This window comes from Panulirus ornatus, chromosome 7, assembly GCF_036320965.1.
Source record: "Panulirus ornatus isolate Po-2019 chromosome 7, ASM3632096v1, whole genome shotgun sequence".
Classification (NCBI taxonomy): domain Eukaryota; kingdom Metazoa; phylum Arthropoda; class Malacostraca; order Decapoda; family Palinuridae; genus Panulirus; species Panulirus ornatus.
This window is the reverse complement of record NC_092230.1, coordinates 4236664-4261439: the sequence shown is the minus strand read 5'-3', so window position 1 is coordinate 4261439 and position 24776 is coordinate 4236664. Positions and strand designations below refer to the sequence as shown.

The 24776-nt window shown below is 41.5% G+C and overlaps 1 protein-coding gene across 2 annotated transcripts in view; it reads left to right on the top strand.

The window, feature by feature from the left end:
• The window catches only part of LOC139749377 (glycine receptor subunit alpha-2-like), a 231530-nt gene that overhangs the window by 10192 nt on the left and 196562 nt on the right, over nucleotides 1-24776 (top strand). Inside the window, exon 2 of one of the 2 annotated variants that reach the window (XM_071663162.1) lies at nucleotides 2403-2644. In XM_071663162.1, coding sequence (XP_071519263.1) covers nucleotides 2595-2644 — 50 coding nt within the window. In that variant the 5' untranslated portion in view covers nucleotides 2403-2594. Of the gene's footprint in view, nucleotides 1-2239; nucleotides 2645-24776 lie in introns of both variants that reach the window. The other variant, XM_071663161.1, reaches the window with a different exon arrangement.

Below are 24776 nucleotides of genomic sequence, written 5' to 3'. Positions count from 1 at the left end.
ATGTTTATTTTTTGTAGAAGCCGATCACAACGGCAGAGTCGAATCAGTTCGAATCACATCGAGTCGAGATGTGAGTCGAATCATGTATATGGGCAAACCCATTTTCTTTCGCTTCGGTTCAGATCGAGTCCACTGTGGTGTGAGCAACATTATATCATACAGGCCGATGATTCAAATACTTTAGGTCGGGAGTGCCTCTTGCCTTCTATGCACCTAACGATTCATCTGTGTGGTTCACCAAAGTCTGGGAATAAACGTCTAAAGACACACAAAATCTGGACTTTTGGTGTTGACCTTTTACGTCGTCGAACCCACAACAGAACATGTAATTCAGCGAGGGAATATGACTCCCTCGATGCTCCAAGTGAGGCTTAGCATTGACGAACCTGAATCGTTTAGATTCGGTGTGAACAGGAATGAGTCAGTATGATCCGAACCCAATGCCTCTAATGACTCGACTCGTTTGGTGGATAGGCAGACTAATTAAAATCGGTTTTCATTCAAAGTGATAGAATAATTGTTATATAGATGCGAGGTAGGGCCTATAGATGAGGATGTGTGTGGGAGAGGCTGGATTTGTTGGAAATTGAATTTTTGAGGACATTATGTTACGTGGGGTGGTCTGATCGTGTTACTAAAGGGTAAGAGAGATGTGTGGTAATAATGAGTGTGGTTGGCGGAGAAGTAGATGGTGTGTTGAAATGGTTTGGACATCTGGAGAGAATGAGTGAGGAGAGGTTGACAAAGAGGATATATGTGCCAGAAGTGGAAGGGTCAAGGGTAAGAGTACTCCTGATTGTACATGGAACGATGGAGTGAAAAATATTTTGACTGACTGGGGCCTGAACATGCAGGAGGGTGAAGGGCATGCAAGGGATACAAAGAACTGGAACGATGTGGTATAAAGGGGCATATGAACTGCCGAAGGAAACCATGGACAAATCTATGGAGTATGCTTATGGATAAAGGTCTCTGGTTTCAGTGCATTGCATATGACAGCTAGAGAAAGGATGTGAGCAAATGTGGCCTTTCTTCATCTATTCCTGGCGCTACCTCGCCAAATCGTGAAACGGCGGTCAAGTACGATATCATATATATATATATATATATATATATATATATATATATATATATATATATATATATATATATATATTTTTTTTTTTATACCTCGTCGCTGTCTCCCGCGTTTGCGAGGTAGCGCAAGGAAACAGACGAAAGAAATGGCCCAACCCCCCCCATACACATGTACATACATACGTCCACACACGCAAATATACATACCTACACAGCTTTCCATGGTTTACCCCGGACGCTTCACATGCCTTGATTCAATCCACTGACAGCACGTCAACCCCTGTATACCACATCGCTCCAATTCACTCTATTCCTTGCCCTCCTTTCACCCTCCTGCATGTTCAGGCCCCGATCACACAAAATCCTTTTCACTCCATCTTTCCACCTCCAATTTGGTCTCCCTCTTCTCCTCGTTCCCTCCACCTCCGACACATATATCCTCTTGGTCAATCTTTCCTCACTCATTCTCTCCATGTGCCCAAACCACTTCAAAACACCCTCTTCTGCTCTCCCAACCACGCTCTTTTTATTTCCACACATCTCTCTCACCCTCACGTTACTTACTCGATCAAACCACCTCACACCACACATTGTCCTCAAACATCTCATTTCCAGCACATCCATCCTCCTGCGCACAACTCTATCCATAGCCCACGCCTCGCAACCATACAACATTGTTGGAACCACTATTCCTTCAAACAAATTATATATATATATATATATATATATATATATATATATATATATATATATATATATATATATATATATAAATATATATAATTTTTCATAAGAGACGGGGCAACAAGAGAGTAAAAATCTCTCCCCGTGACACACAAATAGCATCACACACATTATTTATCGTTTCACTTATATCTTACATCTATACAAATAAATTCCTCCATCTTAATATGAAGTTTAAATACATAACTAATGGACATTCAGCCCTGGAAGAGAAATCACAGCCAAAGTCTTCTTGTAACAGTGAGACAGATACGTATCTTGAAAGGAGTGTTACTCTTGTTGTATAATTCATCTTGGATAAATCTTGTAAGGTCATATATGTTGGTTGATATTACCTACGGCTGAAGTTGATGCTGCGGCCACAAAGGTCGAGAGTGTTGTATGTATAAGTCAGTGATGGTCTTAATGCTCTCCGCAGTGTAGCAAAGTCCCGTTCGCACCAATAAGAAGAGAGAAAAAAATATATATATAACAAACGCAAACATATCTAGCTACAGTTTAAGATTTTGTAGAACTAAATGCTCAAGACAGTTGAAGATTGGGATAAGTGATTTTTGCATATTTTGATCTTATTCTGAAAGCGAGAAACGAGAGGAGGAAGAGAAAATGATGATAAATGGATCCTTCCATAGACACAGGACTGAGAGACAGTCGGGGGATGACCTCACTGACGCCAAGAAGATAAAGAAATCTGAAGTGCGTCATTCAGGAGCGCCGGGGGACCAAGGACTTGGAACTAATGGGATGAAGTGCAGCGAACAGAGGTTCTCTCCATGGGCCCCTTCATAGCCTTCGTCATCTTCGGGTCTCAGGTCCAGCTGGGGTGAGTAATAGTATGTACTGTCTCTTATGAGTGTCTACTGTACTGTCTTTTATCAAGTGTCTACTGTACTATCTCTTATCAAGTGTGAACTGTGCAAGTTATCTGTTTTGTTAAGATAAGAATAGTTAGCTGTATGTTATCATTACGAGAGGATAAATGGATTTATCAGGAAACACGTAATTCAAGTTTGCACACACACACACACACACACACACACACACACACACACACACACACACACACACACAGAGGATGATTCCTGCAACACATGCAGCGCCCCGTTACGTTGCAGGTCTAATTTTCCGATCCGCCTTTGAAGAATCCCTTGTGTGTGTGTGTGTGTGTGTGTGTGTGTGTGTGTGTGTGTGTGTGTGTGTGTGTGTGTCACCCCAACCTCTCTCGTGAAGAAATATCAATACGGTTCAATTATCCAGAGATATACGTGGTGGGGGGACACTTCATGCATCCCACATCTTGGAAGTCATGACCCCATTAAACCTTACTATACAGTGAGAACAAATGAGATTAGATAAGACTCAGATAACGTTATAACCTAATCTTTATCTACATTCTGATTAAGATTCTTGAGGAAAAATCCTTCACAGTGGTGCATGACGTGTCCCTAAGAGCAGGACACTTATCTGTTGTCCTGGATGACTGTAGTCCTGTCTTTGCTGAAGAGAAATGAAAGGAATTCCTGGTGTATAAGCCTTACTTCCAGTTGGCGTAAGCCGGGCGAGAAGGTGATGGAAAAAGTGGACTTTTGCTAATCTTGGCGAATCTCACATCGGTATGAATGGATCCACAAGGACGCAAAGCAAACTGCCTACATTTTAGCAAACGACAGAGACACGTTCTTCATTTGAATTGATTTTACGGGAGCAATGACTGAGGCTTGTAAGCCTGGTGAACTGAGGGGACTTAAGCCAAGAAAAGGGAGAATGTCTCTTGAAAATGATAGAGTTATACACTTAGAGAACAACATCAATACTGTATTTTTAACTGTACTCAACACAACGTGATGTAAAAATCAAGGAACTCCACAGGGAGTTTACTTTCTTAACTTTATTATGGATAGGATCGCGAATGAAGACCCACTACTTCGTGCTAGGCTAATGGGACATGCTGACGATGATGTTATCGAAGTGAGATCAAGATGTGATAGACAGTGAGGTATCGTAATGAGGTTTGACGATGTCTGTGGGATCAAACCACCTCACACCAAATATTGTCCTCAAACATTTAATTTCCAAACCATCCACCCTCCTCCGCACAACTCCGTCTATAGCCTAAACACGCAGGAGGGTGAAAGGCGTGCACGGAACAGAGTAAATTGGAATGATGTGGTATACAAGGGTCGAAGTGCTGTCAAGGGACTGAACGATAGTCATACCTCAATGAGAGAAAGATAACCAAAGGTTTGTTGTTAAAAGTTGGTTATGAGGAATGGAAAATGAGTGAATGAATTTAGGGATTGTGATGATGATGTTGATGATTGACCATTGAAAAGGAAAGTGAGTGATGGGGTTGAACTAAATTTTTAGTGGAGTCTGGGAAAACAGCACAGTTTAAAATGCAGGAGGCATAAAACTGTTGATGTCTTATCTAAAGTTATGAAGGAGTTGTATATCTCTTGGATTAGTTCAATTAATTCGTTATGCTCGCCAGGCTTGGCTACAATGTTAAAGAAGTAATTCAAGACAGTGCCCTTAGGATCACGTTCAATTTTTGAATGTACCTACAGAGGAGGAGAAGCTATGGGAAAGAGAGGTTATGAAATAAAATATTGGGAATATACTGTAGTATGTTGTTATATTTACGGGTGTTAGGTCTCATACATACGGTAAAAATAGGAGTACGGATATTAAAGTCGTTATATCAATACTACGACTCAAGATTGAATGAATGTATGAAGTAGATTTTCCGAGAATGTAGATTGAAAATGATAATATCATTTGGGAAGGAAAGGAGTACACTTGACCATAACATAACGTCTGGGTTTAGGTCAACAAGACATAATATGATCGACTCAGAATATAAGGTATACGGTATACTAACTGATGCCTACAAGTATGTCACTGATAGCAGATGGTAGTGTTAGAATCAAGGTATACCTCACTGAATTATAGACAAGGTCCCTCTTCCTCTTCAGAGCCATTGTTTGAACATCCTCGACGCTTCCTCAGTATACCATTCCAAAACAATATACTCAAAAGCTATTGAGTGGTGCGCAATCAGTTGGAAAGTAAGACTCACTTAGGGTCTTGTGACTTGGGAGTTCATGCTTATGTTGTCGTAATTCAAATATGAGTTCACTGATTTCATTTTCCAGGCGTTTGCATAATTTCAGTATTTATAATGAATCTGTTTCACTTTCGTCATATAATTATATGTGAAATACTCTCCCTGTGACTTCAGGTATTCATTTGTGTTATTTTCTTTTATATTAGCTGAGATGGCAGACGGGCAGCTGAGGTCTTAATCAAGGCTTTTCCATGTACCCATTCCATCGACTAATCCCTTAGAGGTGGATGAACAGCTGGGTTGACTGTGGACCGACTGCCGGTAACCAGGATTCGAACCTATGCGCTCGACCCTAGACGGCTACGTTCGTATATTATCGGTCGTGTTATATCTTTGACGTTCTGTCTTTGTGTTACATAATCTAAGAATTCCTTATGTTGTTATAACATTCTTGGATATTCTCTTCTCATCCTAGCAATTACCTTATGACCTTATGAATATCTCTGTATTCTTACAAGCTCTTGTCCAGTCTCATTGTTTTCCATTCACTTGAGTTTGTTATATACTTTTTCGCTTGGGCAAAATTGTTCGTCTATTTGCCTATGCCTCGGGCCCTGTTCTGAGTTCATAGTGGCTCTCTTCATAATTCTTGGACCAATATTATTCTTAAAGAAGGTATGAAGTATACATGTAATAATAAAGGTTCATCATCACGGGTATACATCATACATCTTCTAATGTATTCATATCCACGAGTTTTCATACAGTCGGTGTTGGTAATTTCTTGTCTTATACTCACCAAAGTTCGCTCGACTGTGATCTTGGACCAAGAGTTTATTGATCTGAATTTTCGACCTCTTAAGAGCCATCTCTGGATTGATAACAGAATGATCAATATTTGCCCAAGTCTCGCCTGCCTCATAATGAGCAACTACTCAAGCTGCTGTCGGTAATGAGAGAATGAGTGAGGAACGTCTTTTGGCCTCTGAGTGAGGAAGGTCTCTTGGCCTCTAGTTGCTGTCGGCGATGAGGGGAGATCGAAAGGTCATCTGGCCTCTAGTCGCTTTATCAAATAACTGGTCAAGAAAACTCTCTTCAGTCAAGGTAATTAGTGGTCCTTTTTCCCTCTTGATCACCCAAAAACCTGTTCCATTTTTCGACGAGGATCGTCAATATCCCCCACCATGTTAGCTCTGTTGTATACACTAGATCTAATTACGTCTTATGGTCGTTTTTCCAATCTTTCTTATCCTCAGGTGGTCTTTATATGACGCCAAAAGACGGTCTACTTTTCTCTTTTGTCGGCAATATCAAAGTATAAAAGTATAAGCGTTTAGGTTACTTTTCTTTAACTACACCTGAGCTGTCTCCAGTATAGGTTAAAACACCACTAACCTGACATGCGCAAGAGATCTTTTCTATTCCGTAATTGTTAATTTGGCGAGTAAATGTTAATTCCCAGAGTTTAACCCCATTTCTGAAATTACAATATCGTTCGGTACTGCCGCATCAATTGATATCAGGTCGTTTCATTTTGAAATAATGCTTCTGCGATGAAGGTAATTTTGTTTTGTGGTGAGTAAGGACCTTTGGAAATCAGTTGTCGAGGCCCAGTTAACATGAATATCATTATAGGTGCAAGTGAGTGTTTGTCAGTGTGTGTGTGTGTGTGTGTGTGTGTGTGCGGGAACGGAACAGGGAGACCTGTCCTGCTCCCTAACCTGGTTCATTCCTTGATCCTCCGCGGTACAAGACCCCAAGTTCTGGCCTACGTTGCCATCTACTCAGCTCGCCTCGTACCCAACCTGCTGTAGCTAACCTCTGCTCACTCTCATATTCCCTGACTGCTTTGTTTCCCGCCTCTACCAATCTTACATCCACCCTCTAGTAAACTGGCATTAAGCTCCAATAATCCAACTTTTCTCCTACTTGCCTACATCTTTACACTCTCCCGAAACAAACATGATATTGACTGATTATGAGCCATGGTAAGGTCATCCCTGGTATATTCCCCTCTCACACAGATAGGACACCTGGCACGTAGAGCAGGTTACCATTTTCTGTGGTGGCAAAGGGAACTGGAAACTTAGGAGAAACACGTCCGCTCACGACACAGGTTGGATCGTAACTGGTAAAGGTTACGATCCAACATACATAGACAAAGAGAACTTCCTTAGGGGAATAGAGGGTGTATGTGGGACCTCCGTGGTGCATAGCGGTTAGCGTTCCCGACCGTGACGCATTCACAGGCCGCCAGCCTAGGGTCGAGCTCATAGGTTCGAATCCTGGTTACATTAATGGGATGGCCTTGATTAGGGCCTCAGTTGCCCTTGCCGTCTCAGCGAACATAGAAAAATAGAAGTTAAAAAGAGTATTGACTGTGGTCGGAGAACCTAAAGGGGACAGAAATGATATAGGGTTGAAAAAAAAAAAGAGATCGATTGTGCTGGAAGAGTGGTCATGATGGCGGGGAACTGGCGCTGGATGTTGGATTATCTATTCCAATCTTCAAGGAGGGGAAATGAATAGACCTCGGCTCCACCAGGTTCATCCCCGGGTAGAACTCGGCTCCACCGGGATCATCCCCGGGTAGATCTTAACTAAATCCTGGTTGTGTACATTGAAATCTCCTGCAAGAACGATTTTAGCTGGTGGCTGTGAAGACTGCAGTGCTTCGTGGCAACAGATCAAATAGCAAGTAAGTCAGGAAAGAGGCAGTGGTAATTCCTATGTAAGGAAGAAAGTGGAAGTGCATCTTCGTAAGAAAAAGTTGTGGGAATCTTTTCAAGGGTGTAAAGAAAACGGGGCCTCTGACTGACGCGAGTAAATGAAAGCGGATTACAAGAGGTGAGTGATTATATTATCTGCGTCTTACGCACCTCGCCACGAGAGGTCTGTGAAAGAGAGGTTTGAGAGGAGCTGAGTGAACGCAGCACCAGAAGTATTGATGCTGGATATTGGGTATTAGCGATAGGTGATTTGAATGCAAAAGTCATTAACGTGGAAGATGAGGGTATTATTGAGGGTGGTAAAGGGTAATCAGTGATTTGAATGGGAATGGTAAAGAGCTTCTGGATCTGTGTGCTGAATTCAAGAGGACTGGTGTTTGGGTATACTTGGGACATACATAGGTATACGTGTATAAGTGGAAAAGATAGTCACCGAGCATTACTGGATTACGTATGATGTATAGGTGTGCAAAAGAGAGACTCTTGGATGTGAATGTGCTGAAAGGGGCAGCTGGTGGGATGTTTGATCATTACCTGGTGGAGGCTAAGGCGAAGATTTGTAGAAGCTTTGCGAAAACAGAGAATGATACAGTTCAGAAGAGGATGCTTAAAGTAAGTGAACTTGGAAAAGAGGTCTGTGTGAAGACATACCAGGAGAGATCGAGTGTAGAGTGGCAAAAGGTGAGAGTAAATGAAACAGGAGGAATGGGTGAAGAATGGAAAGTATCTATGGAAAGAATGCTGACATATGCGAGAGAAGTGTGTAACATGCGGGAGGTGGGAGGTAGGTATGTGAGAAAGGAAGTGACAGGTGAGACAAAGTGGAGTTGCTTGTTCAAGAGAAACAGAGGTTTATGAGAGCAGATAGGAAAGTGATAACAGTCAGAGATGAGGTGAAGAGGGAATGATGTCAGTACTATGAAGGACTGCTGAATGTTTGATGACACGGTGTCAAATGTGGAGATTAGTTCATTATTTCCATTCATGATACCTAATTACCTAATGCGCTCTAATTATACCCTCAACTGCCTAGTTACTCACCATCGCATTCAAATCACCCATCACTAATACCCGGTCTCTTACTTCAAAACTGCTGCTCCACTCAGCTGCTCCTAAAAAACTTGCCTCTCATGATCTTTCTTCTCATGACCAGGTGCATAAGCACCAATAATCATCCATCTCTCGCCGTTCACTTTCGTTTTAACCTACGGATCAGTCTAGAAATTACTTCCTCACATTTTATCACGCACTCCAGCGACTCCTGCCTCAGGAGTATTGCTACTCCTTCCTTAGCTCTTGTTCTCTCACCAACTCCTGATATATATATATATATATATATATATATATATATATATATATATATATATATATATATATATATATATATATATATATATATATATATATATATATATATATATATATATATATATATATATATATATATACACTGAAATGGATTGCACCTGTTCACCTTCGATTGCAAAGCTGAATTTCATTAATAATGTTGCGATAGTTAATTAACAGTCAAATGAAAAATATTGTAAGTGTCCAGAAGCTTTCATTTGTCAATTGCAGGATTACTAGACTTCATAATCCATTTTCAAAATGAATGTATACAGCTGACTTTAACCTTAAATCCGAAGATCCAGATTCCATTAATAATATGTTTCCAGGAACAATGATGTTGATGGTGGCTTAATATAAGACATATCTGTGAGCAGATGACCACAGCCCCGATGCTGTAAGTTTACCAGTCTAAGAGATTCAAACACATGCTTTGGCAAATAGAATCATATTTCTCTCCCTTTTTTTTTTCGAGCATTTCGTCTGATTATTTTGGAATCTGCTGGAATCTATTGGAATTTGAGATGATTTCGTGGTTATCCACATGAATGCCTTGATAAACACAAGAGCGGGGTTTATCTGATGAATATGGCTAGGAACTGGTTTTCGTTTAGACCGTGGGGGAAGGGAAGGGAGGGGGGTGCAATTAGTGATAATTGGAGATAATTGGGGGGGGGGGGGGCCAGGCTCGCATGTTTGGCAAAGCTATGGTTCCCTGCAGTAAACGCGACGTGCTAGAGAGAGAGAGAGAGAGAGAGAGAGAGAGAGAGAGAGAGAGAGAGAGAGAGAGAGAGAGAGAGAGAGAGAGAGAGAGAGAGAGAGAGAGAGAGAGAGAGTTGAAGACTCCACAATTAACGTACGCACAGCAGGTTCATGTCTGGACGTACTTTTGACCCGCGGTATGCAAATGGGAAATGAACTTTACGATGATAGAAAAAAAATATATAAAGATTGGATTAGCATGAGATGGGAGGGAATACATGATTCAAGTTAAGGAGAGAGAGAGAGAGAGAGAGAGAGAGAGAGAGAGAGAGAGAGAGAGAGAGAGAGAGAGAGAGAGAGAGAGAGAGAGAGAGAGAGAGAGAGAGAGAGAGAGAGAGAGAGAGAGGTCTTGGTCTTCATCCCCGCTGACGAAGTTCATGCATGTTTGTGTGCATTGACAAAAGTCTCATGCATGCATGATGAGTTTCTGACATACTGTGTCTGAATGCAGCAGTCTGAGAGGTATTTACCTAAATTTGGGTATGAATGGATGTCGACCAGACCTCTCTGTCAGGGAATAATTCCTGGAGAACATTCTCGGTATGAGATTCATCTGACAAATATATATATATATATATATATATATATATATATATATATATATATATATATATATATATATATATATATATATATATATATATATATATATATATATATATATTCCTATGAGTCCACGGGGAAAAATGAAACACGAAAAGTTCCCAAGTGCACTTTCGTGTAATAATCACATCATCAGGGGAGACACAAAAGAGAAATATAACAGTCAGTTGATATACAGCGAAGAGACGTAGCTAGGACACCATTTGGTAAACACGTGATTGTCCTAGACAGACAACAAGCGTATCATAAACTTTTTATGTGGCCAAAAAGGGGAATTGTTTACAAATTCTATCAACAATAAAGCTATCCCATTTGTATAGACCTTCACTAATATTAAGGTTATAATTCTTTGTGTATTTAATGATAGAAGATTCAGTGATATTTCTCGTGTGTGTGTGTGTGTGTGTGTGTGTGTGTGTGTGATACACAAAAATGTATGCTACACTTTGTAAATTATTGGCAGCAGTTTGTTTATTTTTTGACAGAAGACGAAGTGCATTATATTTATATTCTCTGGCAGATGAATAAACAATGTTGTATTCCTATCATTTGACACATGAATGACAGAAGAGCATTCATCTTCTCTGAAACAATTACATTTCCTTTGATCAATAGCTCACATTGTTACATTGATCTTTTAGATGAAAGTTCGGCTGCATTATATTTGTTTTCCATTTGACGACCTCTTTAAAACATTACATTTATTTTACACTAAGTACATCTATTTCGTTACGATTTTCTTTCGTACAATTCACGTAACCTAACTTGCTCAGAATTTCACTCTTAACCTTTTCAACTATCACCTTTTCTGCTATATATCTGTCTGTTAAGTTAGTTCCTCGTTTTATTCATTCCTCTCAATAGTCCTTCATGCTTTACTAAAAGGAAGATCCGTCTTTATTGCTTAGGCTCTTCCTGCAGACGTGTTGATGCCATGCATGACAGCAAGCGAATCTGAGAATCAGTTTTTTTTACTAAATACGTTTCATTTCCTCGTACCCTAATTTCAAACACATTTTCTAATATCGGTCATAAAAGCAGGTCTAACTATTCATACTTGCAGATTCTCCATGCACTTGCCTTCTTTTCAAAACTCTCTTTGCATCTCAGTATCATTCTGTATATTTTCTAAAGACGAGTCAGATAATCTCATGTGTCATTCCCTCTCCAAACTTGCCCTCGTCTTCACCTCACCTGGCGTCAGGTGAGCATATTGTTTATCAGTCCCACCCTTAAGACGTTTCTCAACTTGCATCTACCACCGTATCATCAAACACATTTAACAGCCCTTCAAAATACTCGCTCCATCTCCTCCTCACTTCATCACTACCTGTTACCACTTCCCCATTTGCCTCCTTCACTGATGGTCACATCTGTTTTCTTGCTTGTCTACACACTATTAACCTCCTTCCAAAACATTTCATTCCCTCTGAAGCATAACGATACTCGCTCACACCAGCTTTCGTTTTGCTTCATCTATTTTACCCCTGAAACTTTTTTCTGAGGTCCTGCCACCTTCTCTTATACATTTCCCAGTCATTCGCACTCCTTCCCTGCAAGTACCATCTATATACATCTCTTTCCTCTCTCACTAAGAAGTTCACTTCGTCATCCCACCACTCACTGTCCTTCCTAATTTACCTACCTCCCACCTTACGCATGCCAGACGCATCTCTCACACATTTCAGCAACGTTTCCCAAAATACCTTTCTTTGGTAAGGGAAATAGAATTCTACCTCCGTATTCCCTGCGTGTAGTAGAAGGTAAATTAATGAGGTGGGAATGGAGGGGGAATGGTGGCGGGAATACATTACCAGTCCTCCCCCACCAAAAACACACACACGCTCCTTGTGTTTCAATTCCTGAAACATGGAGTACAAGGAGCCAAGTAGGGAATGTTCATGCTCCTCGAAGGCTCAGGCTAGGGTGTCTGAATGTGTGTGGATGTAGCCAAGGTGAATAGAAAGAACCCTTGATGTTGCTTCCTCTGAGTGAAACATAGCTCAAGAGTAAAGGGAAAGAATGATATGGTAATGTCTTACGATTAAAGTCAGGAGTTGGTTTGAGGACAAAAGCTAAGGAAGGGGTAGCACTACTGCTAAAGCAGCAGTTGTGATAGTGTATAAAAGAGCTCAAGTAAATGAGCTCTAGATTGATATGAGTAAAAATAGAAATGTAATGCGAGAACTTCTCATGAGAGAGAAGTGGTTTGGGAGCAGCTGAATGACCGTGGCAGCAATTTTGATGTCCAAAACCGGGTATTTTGGCAATGGGTGACTTAAATGTAAGGGTGAGTAATGTGGCAGTTGAAGGCATGATTAGGAGGTTTGGGGTAAAGACAAAGTAAATGGAGATAATGAACAGCTTATGGAGATGTGTGCTGAAAAAAGGCTTATAAATCTGGTTTGAAAAGGACATACACATGTATACGTATGTGAGTAAGAAAGATGGTCAGCATTCCATTCTCTAGCTATCATATGTACTGCTTCGAAGCACACACACACACACACACACACACACACACACACACACACACACACACACACACACATATATATATATATATATATATATATATATATATATATATATATATATATATGCGAGGCGGAGCTGTGCAGTCTCCGTTGACATATTTGTGTGGGTTGTGGTAATTGGGTCTGGCATCTCGCCCGTCATAAAGTCTTTATTACGTGCTCAAGACTGATTAAGCCGTTTAAAAATTTTGTCTGCAACAAGGCTGTCCAATCCACATTGACCTTCACTAATATTCATACTGAAATTCTTTGTGTCTTTAGCAAGGGAAGATTCAGTGATATTTCTCTTGATCAGAGAGTTGCAGGTTTTGAGTGCTCCACTCAGTACAATGGTCATAATTTCTAACAAGAATAAACAAGGCATTGGAAACCTGTACTGTTCTTTTATAATATCTATGTCACTTAGGTCTAATAGTTAGATCATTACTAGTCTGCCGAATATAAAACTTATTACAGCTTTTGCAAGGTATTCTGTAAACACATACCGCAGAATTTTCTGGCGAGTTTTTGATTGAAACACTCCTAATAGTACTGATATTTCTGAAGGTTACATTCACATTAAAGGCTTTGAGTAGGTGGGGAACTAAAGTCATCACTAAATGACAAAAGTATAAGATTCTTGGTGTTGTGGGGAGGTATGGGGTTTAACTCTATAAAACAGTTTCTTTTCCAGATAAAGAGATCGATCAATGAAAGATCTGGGAAACTTTTACTTAGATCTAATGATATATATATATATATATATATATATATATATATATATATATATATATATATATATATATATATATATATATATATATATATCCTCGAACTCTTCATCATAGATTCTGGACAGCATATACGTAATACATTCTGGACTGCTTGTAAGCAATGCTCTAAGAAACATCCGTGGGAATGTTGAATGTTCAACTGCATCATGTCGTACTGAGTAATCATGAATATATAAACCAACATTGGCCTATTTTCTTTCCCCCCCTCACTGACGGTATTTGAAAGTTTCATCGAAGGAACTTATGGCGTCAAGTAAATGGAGTGGAGCAGAAAGTTCAGGCGGGCCTGCAGGTATGGCTACACTGGAAAAAGAACGTAAATACCTATGTAATCCCCCGGACGACCGGATTACTGCACCTGTCGGGCAAATCCCCAGGGGATTTTCCGTGGAGCTTTACGACAAGGCTGTCCAAGTGTCTCTTTAAATATGTTCCGCTTCATATATATATATATATATATATATATATATATATATATATATATATATATATATATATATATACTGATAATATTTACTTCATATAACTCCCGTCTGTTTGTTGAAATAAACCCTTGTATTTTGGACTTTTCTTTGACGTGTCCAACAAACTGGTGTTAGATTAGCAAGAGGTTGGTGAAGGCAAGCATAAAGCTGTCACTATGTGATTGAGTGACGAGATCAGTACCTGCTGGTCTTGACTAGGGGGAAAGCTGAGGTTTGAGGAAGGGGTACTGTGATTTTTTAGGGGAAGGTCTGGAGTGATTTGACAGGGGGAGGTCTAAAGTGATTTGACAGGGGAAGGTCTACAGTGACTTGACAGGGGAGGTCTACAGTGATTTGATGCGGGGAGGTTTACAGTGATTTGACAGAGGGAGGCCTACAGTGATTTGACAGGGGGAGGTTTACAGTGACTTGACAGGGTGAGGTCAACAGTGATGTAATAGGGGAAGGTCATTCAGGCAAGGGATCAGGGATATCGAGCTTGGATAAACTTTCTTTCCTCCATTTCCCATTCGGAATTTATCACTGTCCATAATCGCTGCAAGCACGTTAACCGTGAGGCGAAGTGTTCTTTTATTCAAAGGAAGCGCAGGAACATCTCCTCGTCAATCACTGATAGGTCTGGGATTGCACCTGTGCTTGCTCGTCTGTTCCAGTTATGCTGAAAACCAGAATTTTTCCTTCCCCTTGGAATCATGCGTTAGTTCATCCCTAACATGGGTGACCGTTCTAAGCCCTCGGTCCATCTCTCTGTTGCTGAGACATTTACCATTTCCAAAGTCTTTGATTCCCTTCTCAACTCTGATATCCTCAGACATCTTGAATCTCACTCTTCTTCCTGATGTGTATGGCTTCTGTAGGGATATACCCAGTTGTGATATTCTCTCCTTTCGCACTAATGTTTGGTCATCACACCTGCAGGATTTGGGGGAACCCTATGTAGTTGCCCTTGACAAATCCAAGGCATCTGACAAGGTGTGGGATCGGGGTCTCATCTCTAAGCTCCCCTCTTTTGGCTTCCCTCCCTCACTCTGCTCCATCTTATCTAGCTTCCTCTCTGGCCGATCTATCTCCGAGGGTGTTGATGGACCAGCCTCTCTCCCTTCCTCCATCAACAGTGATGTCTCTCAAGGTTCTGTCCTGCCTCCTACACTTTTTCTCCTTTTCTCATGAATGATTTTCTTTCCTCCGCGAATAACCAAATGCATTCATATGCTGACGACTCAACACTGCATTCCTCTACATCCTTCAATTCTGTTCCTTCTTCTCTCACTCGATCTGCATCTGGTCTCAGCACAACTTCCTCAATAAACTAAGACTTGGAGAAGATATCTCAGAGATGTAGACGAAATTTGATTCAGTTTAATGCCTTCATTCCGTCCAATGACGGGGCATGTACCCTGGTATACCATATCGTTCCAATTCATTTCATCCCATTCACACCTTCCACCCTCCTTCATGTTCAGGCCCCCATCTCCCAAAATCTTTTTCTCCTCATCCTCCCATCTTCAATTTGGTCTCCCCGCTCCCTTTCTTCCCTCCACCTCTGACACATGTATCCCCTTTCTCAGCCTATCCTCACTCATTCTCTCCACATTTCCAAACCATTTTAGCAAAGTCTCTTCAGCTCTCTCAACCACACTCTTTATTACCACAAATCTCTCTTACCCTTTCACTACTTACTCGATCATATCACATCATTGAGGACTACATATGGTCTTCAAATATTTGAATACCATCACATCAACCCCCCTTCTGAACAGCCTTATGTTTAGCCCATGCTTCGCATCCATGTAATATTGCTGAGACTACAATATCTTCGAAGATACCCATTTTTGCCCAACTTACCTAGATAACGTTCTCTTTCCACACATTCTTCAGCGCTCCCAGAACCTTCGCCCCCTCACAGAACCTTCTCCTTCCCCCTCATCCACCTTTTGACTCATTTCCGCTTCAATGGTTCCATTCGCTGCAATAAAGACTCCAAGGTATCTAAAACACTTTAATTCCTCCAAGTCATCTCCGTTCAAACTCACACCCCTAATTAACCTGTCCCCCAACCCTGCTAAACCTAATAGCTTTGCTTTATTCTTAGTGTCTCTCAACTTCGTCCTCCACACTCCATCACCAACTTCTGCCGTTTCTCACTCGATTCTGCCCCACAGTATTGCGTCTCCTTAGTCGCGCTGACAGTACGGAGGTTCGTTATTTATCTATATTCCTTCCTAAAACGTTTAGCACATCAATCTGTGAGTTCAAGATGTCTCCCACTAACACAGTGAACCTTGAAGGTACCCAAATGGTCTGTTGCTAATGGAGTTTCTTTGTATTCCTCTACAACTATGACTTAAGTTCCTGATGTCTCTTCGGTTTCCACAAGCTTCCAGCAAAGTTGTGACCAAACTTTGTCACAAGTCAAAAAGTCAACTTTTGATAGTTGGCCAGAGTGTTCTCCTGGTTTCTGAACTTGACCCCCCACAGTACACACATTCCCTCTCCCCCCCTTCCAAACTCCCACAGTGTCTGCATTCCCCCCTCTCTATCCTCCCCTTCTTCCCCTCTTCCTCCTGAAAGAAACGTAACAACGCGCCTGAATGTCCGGTCTGCGATGCTAGCACTCCCACACCCACACACACACACACCCACACCCACACCCACACACACCCACACACACACCCACACACACACCCACACACACACACACACACACACACCCACACACACACCCACACACACACACACATCGTCAGCTGTTAACTGTGGAGATATTTTAAGTTGATGACCCGAATGAGTCAGTCCAAGACCGTCGTTCCTCAGAGAGAGAGAGAGAGAGAGAGAGAGAGAGAGAGAGAGAGAGAGAGAGAGAGAGAGAGAGAGAGAGAGAGAGAGAGAGAGAGAGAGAGAGAGAGAGAGAGAGAGAGAGAGAGAGAGAGAGAGAGAGAGAGAGAGAGAGAGAGAGAGAGAGATAACAAGCCCAAACCCTCGTAGTCCCAGAGTGCTTAGACCCCCTTTACCACCACCACCAGCAGGGCGCCCTAAAGCATAGGGCTCGCACCTCCTTGAGTTACGGAGAGGCTTAACCTCACACAAACAACAAGAACAAGTAAGAGAGGAAGCCAATATACCACAAGGGATACGTCAGATGGGATGGGATCAGTGTGGGGACCTCGAGGAATCACAAAGGGGGTTCCTCCAGTCCTTTGGGCGAAATCCCAGTGCCATAATAATTTCCCCTGATGCACGTCTCCTCCACTCGTATCTGCTCACAAGCGGCTCTGTGTATGTGTGTGTGTGTGCTGTACGTCGAAGCATATGTATCCTCCTCCTCCTCCTCCTCCTCCCTCAACTGCGTTCTTATAAACACTAGGCAACGAGAGCAAGGGGGGTGAGGGTTTTCCCTCACCAGAAGCGCTGAATCTAATATTCCCCACCTCCGCCACCCAGACGGCGCTCTCCCCCTTGACCTTGACGTGTCTAAGGCTTGCTGCAGCTGAAGGCACTTCCTTCCTCGTGAATATTTAGTAGTTTCTTTTTTTTCCCGTACATGTTCGCTCTTCTCCCGCGTGAGCGAGGTGGCGTTAAGAACTGAAGACTGAGCCTTAGAGGGGGAATATCCTCGCTTGGCTCCCTTCTCTGTTCCTTCGTTTGGAAAATTAAAAATGGGAGGGGAAGACTTCCAGCCCCCATCCCCCAATCCCCCCGCTCTCTCTCTCTCTCTCTCTCTCTCTCTCTCTCTCTCTCTCTCTCTCTCTCTCTCTCTCTCTCTCTCTCTCTCTCTCTGGGTCGTAACGGCGTTTACCGCAAGCCCACGAACTGAGAAGTTATCGTAGAAGAATATATATATATCAAAACGAGCTAACTGGTACCTTGATCGGATAGATCGGATGATATCGGTAAGATTGGTGCTGCCCTTAGAGAATGTAGATAGGAGTAGATAAAGGACTGAAACGCCCGTGAACTGATGCTGTCAGTGTCTCTGGTGAACATGTGGCTCGACCAATAGGAGACAGAGGATTAGACAACGAAGTCAGCATTCACTTTCGTAATAAAGGATCAGAACTCTTTGGCAGTATGAATCAAAGATCAACTCGCTTTGCAAATGTTTTGTAAGAATATTTCTTCAGGCGCCCGGTAGTGGTGGGTTAGTCGACCAGATAGCAGAGGCGGATGAGGTCAGGTCAGGTCAGGTCACGCGGGGGAGGTCAGATCGACCTGACATGAGTATAAGATCAAAATGAATTAGCTGAACTACATTGCTCGGTAGAGACTGGATACGTTCATATCACTGAATTAACAAAAATATGACTAACATGAAAAACACCCATTAGATTCGCGAGTACAATTTGCCAGACTATTAATTATTTGCAAGGGATAGAGACGTCCGAGGAAGCGGAGCTGCAGTGTATAAATTATTCCTAAAATTCATACCCTAAACTCCAGTGAAATTCTGACAACAACATCCATGGCTGTTGAAGGCTTCCACACAGTTTTCCAAACTTTACATACACATCGTATATAAACACCCTCGTCAGCCAGCAGATATTGACACTGTCATGCACGAGAGAACACAATGAGCAATAAAGGATAATAGAGAGAGAGATTCGATCATTCTAGAGGGTGTTTTGATCTCCCAGAAATCAACTGAGACGAAGTATTTCATGTGTAGGAAGCAAAGCTGTTGGACTTATCAACTCTGTCGAAGAAAATGATTTTTTTCTCCACCAAGCCGTCGCAGAAACAGACTAATATTGAGTTCATGTATCCCAGAAGTTCTTAAGATATTCTTTAATTGAAGGGAGTGAAACGGAAAACAACTTAATTAATTCCTTCCATGTGTGGATAGACTGCGAGGATTGAATATATTCTCTATCCAAGAGGCGGCCCCAAGTTAACAAAATGTTTTGATGTACTTAAAGAATTCAACAACGTTGATATTGAAAATATCTTTACAGTCGCGCCATCGCTACCAACGAGAGAAAATGGACTAAAACCTAGGGGGTCACCGAGTTAATCTGCATTGCATGAAATACTTCTTCATCAGCGACATTACTGACGCGTGGAAGAAAGTTACCAGAATATCTTGTTCAGTGTAACGCTAACAGTATGTTCAAAATTAGGCTTGATCATCACACTGTCACTCTACAGTATTGAATAATTCTTTTAATCGATCATCATAACGTACCTTCTCAACTGCTGATCCCACCCTGGAATGCTGCGGTAACAAACCAACATTGGTTAATCCGTGTCGCTTCCTCTAATGGAATACGAGAGAATTATTGTATCTTCCTTTCAAATCAGGAGTAAAATGGACATGGTGATGAGAGAAGGTGGAGCTCAGGGTTTATCTTTGATATTGTCTTTATAACAAAAAGAGAAGGTATAAAAGTCGTTGGGATGGGATGTTTATTCTACCCTTTGACTTCCCTGAGAAAAAATCCTTCAGGCATTCTAGTTCTGCAAGGTATTTTTCCTACTTGTTTTCCGCCCGGAGGTGAGTGGAGGGAGAGGAGAGACAGCTATCCTTTTCATCTACTGCTTTTAAGGAGCTGCAATATCTTTCCAGTATTTTCAGGACTGGACCACGTCACTTAGACCTTATACCTGCGAGGCGTGTTGATCTTTGTAAGTGGGTAACTTTGCGCAACTCATGATTTGTCATTTACTGAGAAGCTAAGATTAAGTTAGAGTCTTCCTTCTGTCTTACTCTCGAGGATCTTGTCAGGGAAATCCAATAATCCCCACAGTTTACCTCCTCGTTTCGAGCCAAGTAATTCAATAGATTCCTTAAGTGACGCCTCACGATATCAGCGTCTTGTGGGGGAGCTGGATTCTCTATGACCACGCATCGTGACTGCACTCACGAGATATCGCATGGAATAACTGAGAGCTTCTTCGGTGGAGGGGGGGGACGTCATGAGTCCAGAATGGTTCAGATCATCCAAACTGGGGAAAGGGAAAGGACGAGAGAGAGAGAGAGAGAGAGAGAGAGAGAGAGAGAGAGAGAGAGAGAGAGAGAGAGAGAGAGAGAGAGAGAGAGAGAGAGAGAGAGAGAGAGAGAGAGAGAGAGAGAGAGTGAGTGAAAGGTGTTAAAAACTAGGATTAGGACATTAAGACAAGGTGGTAACCAGAGCAAATTCGTAATGGAATGAAGATGCCTTCGGAGAACTGAAACACAATCTGGAGATGTAAAGTAAAACTAGGCTTTGGTTATGGGGGCTGAAGGGGTAATAAAGAGAAGCTGAAACTGACAGAGGAACCTCGTTGACCTGTGAGAAACGAGCCATTTTGACAAACGTAAACATATCAAGAACCCTCTATGTTGAACGATGGTTTTCACGGAAGGGAAAGTTATCATTTCAGCATTACCTTACCGAAGGTTTCATCGTAATTAGCTAAAACGTTCGTTCAGATATGTATTTCAGTCCCTTCTGGTGTCAGTTAACCAGCGTCCAGCAATGTATATAATGATTCTACATTTCTTACGTGTAGATTAAATGGTTTACTTAGTATGGCATGGGCAGAGCATTAGACAGTGGAGGAACAATGTGGTGTCAGATGTGGTAGAGGATTAGGTGGATCAGGTGTGGCAGAGGATTACGTGGATCAGTTGTGGCAGAGGATTGGGTGGATCAGGTGTGGCAGAGGATTAGGTGGATCAGGTGTTTGCATCAGAGAATGTGTGTGAGGATCTCCTAGTAAACACTGAGGAGAGGGTAGTGGAGTGTAAGGTCTCGGGTGCGCCATATTCAAACGCTGTATCACGTCCCTCCTCATCAATTTTTCCCTCCTCACATTGACGAATAGCCTCTGTACGTTCCGTTTCGTCCCCTTGTCATAAAACCTTTGATTAGATAACACAAACGTAAACTACAGGGTCAATAAGTGTAAGTATAAGTGCAGGAACACTTAACTGTAAGAGGAGCACTTATCACTGAGAAAACGCACAGTGATCGTGGTGGTTTGCTGGTTGACTGGGTTGTGCTCACCATCTCCCTCGACCTGACAGCTAGGCACAGAGCGACGGGCGCCCTGCCAGTACGAGAACCCGAGACGTTATCCAAAGCCTTCGAGACGTGGGGACGAAATCCAGCAAGAGCGACTGTAAATGGATGGTATTGCAGTTAACTTTATTACCAAAAAGGAGGGGTTTTTACTGTATTGCTGACTGGTTAGTGTGGACTTTGAATGCATGCAGTGGCTTCCTCGAGTGAGATATACCTTAAAGGTATTGCTCGACACGAGGATCGACATATTGTTCGACACACGAGTTGACTTAACACAGTCGATCAGCCCTACCACACACACACTTCTGGTTACCACAGTCGATCAGCCCTACCACACACACACTGCTGGCCATTACCACAGTCGATCAGCCCTACCACACACACACTGCTGGTCAGACACACACACACACACACACACACACACACACACACACACACACACACACTACTACTACTCACATAACCCACCAGACGCGTACCAGTCCACCAGGGAATGAACTTACCTCCCCTAAACCAATATTGGGAAGTCTCTACTGGGACACGTGCACCCCATCATCCTCCCGGCAGAAGCATTTCTATATCTATTTTCTTATATTATTTCTAACACGTCCCAACAAACGCAAAGGAAAACAGAGATACAGATAAATGCACACACGCACACACTTGTTTTAAGGTGGTGTGAGTATGTGTATGTGTGTGTGTATGTGTGTGTATATATATATATATATATATATATATATATATATATATATATATATATATATATATATATATATATATATATATATATATATATATATATATATATATATATATATATATATATATATATATATATATATATATATATATATATATATATATATATATATATATATATATATATATATATATAAAGGGATGGCCTTGATTGGGGCCTCAGCTGTGCGTGCCGTCTTAGCTACCTCAAAAAATCAAACAAATAAAGAAATACAAAGGGATTCGAACAGCAACAGACCACTGGGGCCTTTCGAGGCAGTTTGTGGCGTAGGTAAAGACCTAAGGCCCACAGACCAATGTGGTATGAAAAGAAGACGTAGTTATTTGAAAGGAAAAATAAATTGATGTAAAGTTTCCATTGAGCTATAGCTAAGAAGGGGAAAATGATATCAAGAAAAGGTCTTTGCTATATTGGAGGATAAAACGAGTTTGTAACCATTAAACGAGTGATATCAGATGAATCATTCTCTAACTAGTCTTTTATATCAGGATTATCGAAGCTTTTGCTAATTTTGAAGAACCTACGTCAATTCACCTCTTAAGCTTCTCATATTGTGTTGCGTCACGTTTAACAAGTAAGCTGTGTCACGTTTAACGAGTGAGCTGCGTCACGTTTAACGAGTGTGTTGCGTCACGTTTAACAAATGAGCTGCCTCACGTTTAACGAGTGATTAGCGTCACGCTTAACGAGCAAGTTCCATACGTGTCTCCTAACCCATACACATCCTCTACTTACCTGCACAGGTAATTAACTACTGTACATAAATATCCAACCCATTCCCTTGGGGGGAGGAGGGGGGACCATCAGCTTAGCCCCCCAAAAACTCATTAAACTCAAAAGACCTCATCAGTTACCCATGTCCTCTCCAAGCTCGGCCAACTTGGCACCCATCGTATGTAAGGCAGGTCAAGCTCCAAATTCTTTCCCTATTTACTTATACTCCCTCTTACTAACTTTTGACTCTTTCCCTTCTTCCTTCCTTTTACACTTCATTCGCGAATGGGTTTCCTTCCTTCATCCTTCAGTCAGTCAGTCATTCCAGTCGTAATAATAGCGAAAACTATATAAAAAATGAAGTGACTGTCAGTGAATGTTCCTTAAAACGGTCTATTATCCTATGGATTGCCACAGGGCTACCCATATACATGACCTTTTTGATTCAGTGACAAGTGAGCGTCGTTAAGAATAAATATATATCTTTAAATATGATATCACGTGTACCTAACAGAACTGAAATAGTAAATTCATAAAAGACTGACATGAGATACTGACAAGAGATCCTGGGAAGTTGAAAAGAGATTAGGAAACTCCAAACAACAATCTAGTCATGACAGACTACTGGAAGATACATAGATGCCACATTTGGGCTATAGATGCGAATGTACAGAGGAGAGTGAAGGTGTTGGAAATGAAAGGTTTGAGGACAATATGTGGTGAGAGGTGGTTCGATCGAGTCAGTAATAAGAGGGAAGAGAGATGTGTGGCAATAAGAAGAGCGTGTTTGAGAGAGCAGATGAGGGAGTGTTGAAATGGTTTGGACGTATGAAGAGGATGAGTGAGGAGAGGTTGACAAAGAAGATATGTGTTTCGGAAATGGAGGAGAGAAGGAGGACACCAAATTGGAGATGGTAGGATGGAGTGAATGACATTTTGTAAGATCGGGGCTTAAACATGCAGGAGGGTGAAAGACGTGCATGGGATACGGTGAATTGGAACGATGTGGTTTATAGGCGGCGACGTGTTGTCAGCTGACTAAACCAGAGAATACGAAGAGGTCGCGCAGTGGATAGCGAGCTGTTGTTTCGTTGCATTGCAAATAAAAACAAGAAAATGAATGTGAGCGAATACGGTTTTTCTTCTGTTTCTGACGCTACCTCGCAGACGCGAAAAACGGCGAAGTAGGAAAGAAACAATGAGATATATAGATAGTTAGATAGATATCAGCAATAGATGTGTTGACTGGAAAACGCAATCGTGATACGAAAAAATTCCCTAGGGCTTGGAAAAACATCTTTGGAATTATTGGTTTTACGCTTCGGTAGCTTCATACACCATCATCAGATCCTGTATACAAAAGATAACATGTATGTAACATATACATTATGAATTTCTGTTCAAAACATAAAGTTGTGAAAAGTGTTCCTTGAAAACATATATATTATAAAAGCTCATGAATAATCGAGAAAGTGTAAAGAAAGTTTACTAAAGAGTATCAAACTTACCTTAAAAACGTAATTTACATAATCTCAATAGAAACAATGTATCCTAGTCTAATTTGAAATTCTGCATCTCATCATTAAATATCCGAACGTCAAAAACCTACATTTTAAAAACAACTGGACACTTCCACTCTAACCTTAATGAAAGTTACCTAAAAACACAATAATTCTCTCGATACCTTAATGTTACATGTCCCTGTAGGACAAGAGAGGCTCAGCATTAACAGGTCCGTGTGTGTGTGTGTGTGTGTGTGTGTGTGTGTCGATAATAGGCGGTCATTATCGTGAGTGGGTTCGACGCTCATGTCCTTTAAGTGTTAATACAGTCATGATGGAGTTCTTTAAAGATGTTGACATCCTCCTGTTTTGAGTGAGGCAGTGTCCTAACTGAATTTTGTAGTGGTGCATGTTGCTTGAGTGGTGTCATTCGTTGTCACTTCCATGTCGCTGGAAAAATGGTGGTTTGGTGATTAGGCATTTCTTACTGAACGTTCAACGCGTTTGTGAACGAACATCCTGAAATGAGGCTTGGTTTCAGAGGTGGTAGAGGATGTGTGGATCAGGTGTTTGCTTTGAAGAATGTATGTGAGAAATACTTAGAAAAGCAAATGGATTTGTATGTAGCGTTTATGGATCTGGAGAAGGCATATGATAGAGTTGATAGAGATGCTC